Consider the following 8,797-nt stretch of genomic DNA (forward strand, 5'->3'; position numbering starts at 1 on the left):
TCAAAGGTTATAAAGTTCGGTGCCTTCAAACACTGCAGGACACCTGTGCTGCTAATAATGAAACACTAGAGGGCGCCACAGACCGAGTCACCATGACCTGAGCGATGAAACGCTGCTTTCTCAAAATGTTCTTGCCTGTATTGCAGCTTGTATTGGTCCATGTGTTTCATCAATTAACACAAACCTGCAATGTCAAGAATCAGACACACAGAATATTAACAACAACTGTGAAGGCTAAAAGAATATTTTTAAGTACAACAAATGGTTACGTTTAAAAGCTTACTCTAAGAAGCCATGTACTATTTTGTGCTAGTTTTTCTTCAACTACTTTTCTTTATATATTTTTTTTATTTACATAGCTTTATTTTTTAATATTTATTTTTTACTATTGTTTTTCTTTTTAAAAAACCCCACTGGGAATATTTTTCTAACATATTTTAACACATATTTGCAGCTAATTCAACCGTCTGCTTTCCTTTTGCTGTATTTTTTTGTTTTTATTTTATCTTGATACAGCCTTTCGCAAAATAAGTTACATTTAAAACCGAATATCAACAGTAAAAGAACACATCACTTATTAAAATTGACTGTTTGGAGCTGGGTCTACTCTGATCTGTTCAAATTGACTACTATTCTACATGTTTATTTGTGGGAATTGTGATTTATTATTATTTTTGTTTGTTTGTTTGTTTGTTTGTAAATCTGTTTTGATTTCTCAAACTTGGAGCAACATGACATCATTCCGGAAAGCGGCACGCTTCCCTGCCATATAAGGAGAGGGAACACTCGGAAGATGTACGTCACCACGGAGGGGGCGTGTCTTACGGGAAGTGATTCGACGCTGTAATCTGCTCTGTGTGTTTAATACCGGGAGTCCTGAGAAGTTGTACAAAGAACAGACTGGATTTACTTCCCAAGGACGAATCAGAGAAAAGATTACGACGACAATAAAGCTGACTGCATGTCTAAAATCAGAGAATTAGAAAAGACATTTCGATTTCTATTTTAAAATATATAAATCCGCATTAGTTGTAAACCCAGGTTACAGGACAGGTTCTTAAATAATATTTGGCCAATAGAGAGAATACACACAGGATAATATGAGGCAGTGCAAGTAGGTTACATCAAGTATTTATCTTATTTTATACTGAAATGTTACTTAATTTTAGAGGCCATATTGTAGTCATAGTCAGCTATAGACAGCTATAGTCTCTAATAATATAAGTTAACAGGTCTCTAACTATCTTTAATGTATCGTGCCTTGTTACAATATTATACAATAAATCTGTGTTTTGTGTGATAATATAACTCAAAGAGGTCATTCCGTTGCATAATGAGTACTTGTACCTAAATTAGACACAGTTCATTTTCATTTTAAGGTCTTTTCTTGGATGGTAGTGGTCCTGCTAGTCTTTGAATAGCCTTGAAATTTTTTTGACAGTTCAAAATTCACTTGTGTGCTGTTATACATATAACACACATGTTTTTGTGGTGGAATATTTGTCTGACTACGACATACAGTGAATTATTCTACATTATTTTAGAACACTTGTGAGAAGGAAAATGAGCAAAGTCACTGATCTTTAGTCCACTTTAAGTTTTTGTTGTGCACTACACAGAGTGTGCAAACAAATTGGCCTAATCTTAAAGTAAATAACCTTTGTCCAACATGCTTTAACTCAAATACGATTCTTTATCCTGCCCAACATGCATCACACACCTCCTCAAAGAATGATCGTCAGCTGTTTTTCACATCCTATCAAGGCTGTGTTTCCATTCAAGCGTCATACATTCTTTGTTTTTGGTACATCTTGTAGTTTAAACACAGAACATCTATTCACAAGTGTAATGATGCTGGGACGGCTTCTTTAAACACTCCACGTACTGACCGTCTCTTTCATGAATCACAAGATGAAGATGGTATAGCTCTTCCTCTCCTGAAAACTGATCATCATGATTGTTATTAGATATCAAACTAATTTGTTCTAAACGTGATTCAGACATTGAGCACATGGAGGCTTCTCTCACACATACAAAGTTATCTCAAGACAGCTACTCTAAGTTTTTGTAGCTGGTGTTTACAAAATTCATATCATGTCTTTCTCTTCATTCGTTTTAACTTACCTTTTTGTTTTTCCAACACACTGCACCTCTACAACAGAATGGATGTCATTAATATTGCAAACAATAACAGGCAGGTGGAGAGTGAGGTCACGGACCACCAATCACAGGTCAGCAATGAGTGCGTCCAGCATTTTTATTGCATAGTAAGTTAATAAGGTTGTTGATGCTGCATGTAAAATGTTGCCCCACTCTTTCTTGAAGGACACGTTTGGGGAACAGGATCACATTGATGGAAATGTCCATCCAGAGCATCATGAAGCAGATTTATTGTTGTACTATGTTATCTGTAATGACTTTTTAGACGACAAATGGTCCAGTGCCTTGTTACAGCACTAACAGACATGAAGCATCCAGATTTGCCAACAGCCCATTCTTGTCTTTCTCTTGTCATCTGTGGCATCATGTCATTTGATTAAAACTTTAAGTTTAAGTAAACATTTTAAGGTGGCCTTTTATAGTCACTGGTCAAAGGAAAGTCTACGTACTGTTATGCTATCTGATCACTATCCTTCAAAGCTGGACCCGACTAGGATGTGGATTAACTCACTGGTTGAGAATTTGTCACTATTTGAACAGCTTAAAGACATTTTGGGTGCAATTAGTTACACTTAACCCTTTTCTAAATAGAACCATAGAAAAAAAAGGTGAGAAAAGGAGAGCATTTGCAAATATTTTTGTTCAGTATATTACTACTATGATAACAATGTATGACTCTTGTTACATCTAATGAAAGCCAACACTGTTAGTTGATCACATAATCTCACAAAGGGCGGGTTAAGCCAGCCGGATCTCCGTGGTGAATGTTTTCTGTCTGTAATTTGGTTGCTAAGGCGAGGTTCTTCACTTAGCAATATGGTATGAAACACACATGTAGAACTAAAACAACAAATTCTTAGATGGACATGTGTGAAGGCTAAAGAAAACACTTCGTTTCTCAGCATATTTAAAATGTTCAATATACTAAAGGGTTCTGATGCTCAAGTGACATCAAACTACACGAACCCTTACGCAGTGGATGTGATCCAGGCAAAGAGAAGAGATCTGGTTTATGGGATCTCACAGACGGAGGATCTGCTGGATCTTCTAGTCAAAGAAGGAGCCATGACAGCAGCAAAGAGGTCCGTCATCTTGACCATCAGGACGCGCACAGATCAGAACTCCAGAGTCCTGGACATCCTGGAGGCCAGAGGTGAGAGAGCGTGTCGCAAATTCTTCCATCCATGTCTAATGCTGGTAGAACCAGACCTCTATCAGAGGATCAAGACCTACGTGGGGAGTGTGAACGAACAAATTCGAGACTCAAGGAGACAGCTGATTGGGTATCTGCTGGAGAGGGACCATGAGTGGATGGATAAATCCAAAAATCTAAATGTAACTCAGAAAATTCCTGCTTTACGTGGCATTAAAGAAACCAAGAGATCTAATGTTGAAAAAGCAGGAAGAAGCACTGTGCTGTCTGGAAAAAAAGACAAACCTGCACACGGTAAATCAGAAAACCTCCTTCACATGATTGCTGCGAATGGGGAGCCACAGTTACTGGAGGAGCTGTTGGAAGACACAGACATCAACGCTGTTAATTCCTCCAATAAGACTCTATTACATGTAGCCGCAGAACAGGAGCTTTTGTCCACCATTCAGCTCTTGATCTGTAAAGGAGCCAGACTAGACCTGCAGGATGATGTTGGTCACACAGCTCTTCACACAGCAGCCAGCAGGGGTCACACTGAGATCATCAGGGTCCTCATGAAGGCCGGGGCCCCCATCCACACATTGGATTCGCAGGGAAAAACGCCCATTCACCTGGCAGCGGAAAATGAGCACCTGGATTCTATAAAAATCCTGGTGAAGGAGGAGGCCAAGCAGTCTGAAAGTCACACACAGGACACGTTTCTCCACAAGGCAGTCATGGAAGATAACTGCAAGCTTGCTGAGTTGCTGCTGCAGAACGGAGCCGCTGTCGATGCCATAAACAACCACAAAAAGACAGCTTTGTTTTATGCAGTCAAGAGAAACAATGACAAAATGGTCAAAATGCTTCTAAACGCAGGGGCCAAAGTTGACCGTGATGCCATAAATGAAGCAATTAATCTCCATGAAGTTACAATTCTCCAGCTGCTGCTTGGTGAGTCTTTACAGATTGTCTTAAAATATGAGGCTGAAGCATTCCAGCTCATACTGATGTTGTTCACAGCGAATGCCAGAGAAGTTCTGAGCCAAGAAGCCCTGGGCTCTGCTCTGCTCTCAGCTGTTAGACAGAACCATGACGGAGTGGTGACCACACTGATAGACAGCGGCGCAGATGTGAACACCTGTGACAAACAACGTTACACTCCTCTGCTGCTGTCGGCTGAGCTGGGACACACTGAAGTCTTCAGGTGACGTCCTCCAACAAAGATCTGGTATCATTATAGGAACGTTTAATTAAATACAGTTTTATTTCAGTCTTTAGAGAATTATTTTCTTTAAGCAGGCTTAGTTACTGCAACATGTTGAACTAACTTTTGATTTCACTTAAATTATATTGTGATTTTCCCAAACTCTTTAAACTACATTGATTGAAAATGGTTTGTTTTTTTTGTAGATGTCTTTTTATGTTGTTTTCCATCTTGCAGGTTTCACTTAAAATCCTTTGTCATGACCTGTCAACATCACAGACTTCACATTAATATGATTGTCAATCACAGAGACCTGTTTAACTCCAACTTTTTCATTATGGTTTTGATGTCTTATAACCAGATGTAGATTTTGTGCATGCCTGGTCTTTTTGTTGCTTTGACCAGAGCCTTGTTTAGGAGTCTTTAGAAAATCAGAAGATAAAGTCATGTTTGCATTTTCCTGTGTGGTCAAAACATCTACTATTATTAATAAAGGTTTTAATGCGCTACATTAAATCAAGATAGTTTGTATTGGTCTCTGCCTTGACGCTTAAAAGCGGGATCAAGATCAGGAAAACTACATAATTATAGCACGCAAAGATCCGTGTTTTTCTCATTAACATCCCACGCTGCTCAGCTGAAAGACATTTAAGCTGAAAGAAAATAAGTGTTACACAAAATAGCATCACCCATACAATCACTTGACAGCTGATACAAAGAAAAAAACACAGTCCAGATCAATCAAAAGCATGGCAGCTGGCAAAAATTAACCAACAATCCAAAGATGGCAACAACAGCATAGCATAAACCAAAGCAAGAAAGAAAGAAACTCAAAAACTAAAAGTGCAAACCTGAAGCAGATGAATACAGGGAAGAACTCAAGGTGAGCAGGTGGTCCAACATGAAGGAGGCCAAGCTGGGTAACAAACAGGTGATCAAACAGGTGACAAAACAGGCAGGTATCCAGCAGGGTGGCCAAAGGAGGACGAAACAGACAAACTGACAGAGACCAAAGGAAAACACAGGGAACCAACTGGGAGACAAGATGCAGGTGAAACAGATCAGGGCAGTTAAAAAGCAGGGAAAAGACAGAGGCAGGAAGTAGAGACGGCAAAAGTCCCACAAGGGCAGGAAGTGGCAAAATAAAGCAGGAAATAAATGGTACACGGCCCAAAACCATGACAGCATGATGAATTAGCTTTGTAGTTTAATGAATTAAAGAAGGAAATTAACACTTCTACACTGGGTCAACTGATATGAGCCATAATTCATTCCCTTGCATTTGTTTAAAACTTAGCCTCAAGTGATGTCACATCCTTCTTTCTATATCAAATATAATTTTACTTCTCCATTACTGCAGCTCTTTCCGCATACTCATTAATGTGTTTTCATAAAGCATGTGTCCACTTCATTCAGTACAATTTTGCTTTAGAGTATATATGCTATACAAGTCCTTTTTCTGTACTATGTTGCACTTTAACAAATGTTACATCTTAAATAGGGACATTTTATTATTATGATTATTATGATTATTATTATTATTTCCTCAGAGTGCTTGTGGCAAAACAGGCCAAACTGGATGCCACTTTACCTGACCTCTCCTCTGCGTTGCACCTGGCTGTCCACGGTGGCAGCGTGCCCATAGTGCAGACTCTGCTGGAACAAGGACTGGACCCCAACATCACTGGAGCTAAAGGCCAGACCCCCGTACACCTGGCCGCTCAGTGTAACAGGCCCGACTTAATGGGTCTGCTGTTAGAAGCTGGAGCACAGGTGACACTCACAGCATTCCCACAACATTTGATAACAATACCTTTAAGTTCTAATCATTCTTTTAAGAAACTGTTGTAATCAAATGTACATTCAACACAAAAAAAAGTTTCTGGTAATGTTCCTATTCAGTTGACATACTGTAGTAATGTCAACATTCAGCTTATGTTGTCAGGAACACAGATTATGTTCATGATGACAAAAGAGGAACGTTCTCAAACCAACATTCAAAAAATGATTTTCATATGTTATCAAGGCCTCAGATGATTTTTTTAAAATTCCCATGAATGTGATGTATATTAACAAAAGTGGATTATTTCGCCCACAATGTACCATAGATGTTTTGGGGATGTTGTTGGGGGAACATGCTCTTCTATAAAACATTCCTACAATGTTCCACAATCTTACAAAGGATAACAAAGGAAGAACGTCAGAGCATGACTGTCTAACAATGTCATTACCAAACATTTTTAGAACGTCTTTAGTTATCCAACCTTTAAGATGAACATTCTGGGAACTGAAAGAAAACTTCCCCCTGAAAACATTTTTAGAACTTTACAGGACTTTTGGAACAAACACATTCTGACTGTGTTTGGTGATGTTGTCAGTTTTATTTTTTATTTTTTTTTTAAAAAAGGAGAGAAGAAAAGAAGAAGAAGAAAGAAATGACAGTATGTTGCATCATTTCTTTAGGTGAATGCAGTGAACCAGGATGGACTGACTCCTCTGCATGTAGCAGGTCAACAGGGTCACGCAGACTCTGTGATGCAGCTTCTTCAGGGTAAAGCAGATGCCAGAGTCAAAGACAGGCAGGGGAGGACAGCTCTGCACTGGGCAGCTTCTTCACAAAAAGAAAGCCGAGTGGTGGACCTGCTGCTGTCAGCCAAAGCCAACCCAAACGCCACCGATAACGAGAAGAAAACTGCCCTCCACCTTGCTGCTCTGGCTGGAAAAGTAGGCATGGTCACCTCACTGTTGTCCCACAAGGCGAAGGGAGGAGTCAGAGACATGGATGGCTCCACGCCTCTTCATTACGCAGCAGCTGGTGGGCATGCAGGTGTGGTTTCAGCTCTTTTACAGTCCCTCAACAACAAGGGGATTCAAGACAGGAACGCTTGGAGGAAAACACCGCTTCATACTGCAGCTGAGAAAGGTCACGATAATGTGGTTGTGCAGCTTCTGGAGGCCGGAGCAAAGATCAACACTACAGATCAGAGTAAAGACACTCCTCTGCACTGCGCTGCTCGTGGTGGACACCAGGAGGTGGTGAAGAGGCTTGTGAACTGGGGTCAAGCTGGGCAAAAACGACAAGGGAATCAGATGAATCTGCAAGCTACAAACAATGTGGGCAAGACGGCGCTGCAGCTGGCAGAGAGTGAAGACACACCAGAGCATGAGAACACTGCAGCTTTACTCAAGAGAAAGATGTTTCTGATTAAGTAGAAGGACAGAAATAAGAGAGCAAATTACAGAAAATTAAATATTTTCATATGTCCAGCAACTCAAATCATATTTCAAGCCCTGCATCATTTTCCTCGAACGGTGCTGATGCCGATCACATGCTCTTCTTGCATCCGTTTGCACTACCTGACTGAACTAAAAAATAAACAGATCAGCAGATTAGACTGCTGAGAAAGCTGGGCTTTTATGTTAGATAAAGAAGCAAGTATACAGTAAAGAAGCCTTCTTCTTCATGACCAAAACTGTCCATGCTACTGAAGTATAGAATCTTTCAAATGATTACTTTGCCAAGCATGTCGAAAAAGCCAAAATGTAACCTAACTGTATACTTTATAGCTATGATGTTCAGTGCAAGAATGATGTTGTAATACAGTGTATTGTCATACTATCTATTTCCCTATTTTCTTTTCTCTGTTGTTTATTGTTGTTGTTGCATGTGTGATTGTGACAGTGACTGTCTCATTGCTGGCTGCACAAAAATTTCCCCACGAGGATATTAAAGATTTTTAACTTGAACTGTCCTTCAACTTGTTGTGTCTTGTGTTTTAATTCGTCACACTTTGTGATCTTTTCCTGTTTCTTAGGAATAAAATGCACATGCAATAGTCTTTATCAAAAGATCTGCAGAAGTGCAAGATGTACTGGAAGATTATAGAACGATAAAGAGACTTGTCTGGTCTTCTAGTCATTTGTTTTTTCCGGTACGATTTATGAAGAAAGGGTCCAAGATGACAAATTAACTGACACCAAAACCACTGGAGACAAAGTGGGATTTTTTTTTTGTAATTTTTTTTTTGCTCTGCAACATTTGCATTTCTTTGCAACCTGCAGCCCCCCACATACTTTTCCATTTCTGTCATATGACTCAATACTCAAAAAATGCTAAGTCACAGAAATGGATTAACACATTTTCACTTTAACAGTGAACAAATATGAGTGAAAGTGTGAAATAACATTATCTTATGTCTTTGTATTTTCCTAATATTGCGAGGGAAGACAAAATATTCTACAGAAATAAATCTGACATAAGTACATAACTACAACTTAAATAATACATGTTTACTGTG

General features: G+C 39.3%; 1 protein-coding gene across 1 annotated transcript; it reads left to right on the forward strand.

Annotated features, from left to right (window-relative positions):
- The first annotated feature begins 3,225 nt into the window (after positions 1–3,225).
- On the forward strand, positions 3,226–7,712 carry caiap (CARD- and ANK-containing Inflammasome Adaptor Protein). Its single transcript, XM_008277484.1, has 4 exons — positions 3,226–4,246; positions 4,316–4,499; positions 6,050–6,272; positions 6,963–7,712. The coding sequence occupies exons 1-4, from the start codon at positions 3,226–3,228 to the stop codon at positions 7,710–7,712; spliced, it is 2,178 nt and encodes a 725-aa protein (XP_008275706.1).
- Positions 7,713–8,797: the final 1,085 nt, after the last annotated feature.

This window comes from Stegastes partitus, unplaced genomic scaffold (assembly GCF_000690725.1).
Source record: "Stegastes partitus isolate 25-593 unplaced genomic scaffold, Stegastes_partitus-1.0.2 Scaffold98, whole genome shotgun sequence".
Classification (NCBI taxonomy): Eukaryota; Metazoa; Chordata; class Actinopteri; family Pomacentridae; genus Stegastes; species Stegastes partitus.

Bases quoted from the DNA above. Each gene is read 5' to 3' on its own strand.
- caiap (XM_008277484.1), top strand. From the start codon at position 3,226: ATGACAGCAGCAAAGAGGTCCGTCATCTTGACCATCAGGACGCGCACA. The intron at 4,247-4,315 runs GTGAGTCTTTAC...TGTTGTTCACAG, and splicing joins AATTCTCCAGCTGCTGCTTG to CGAATGCCAGAGAAGTTCTG. The intron at 6,273-6,962 runs GTGACACTCACA...TCATTTCTTTAG, and splicing joins TGTTAGAAGCTGGAGCACAG to GTGAATGCAGTGAACCAGGA.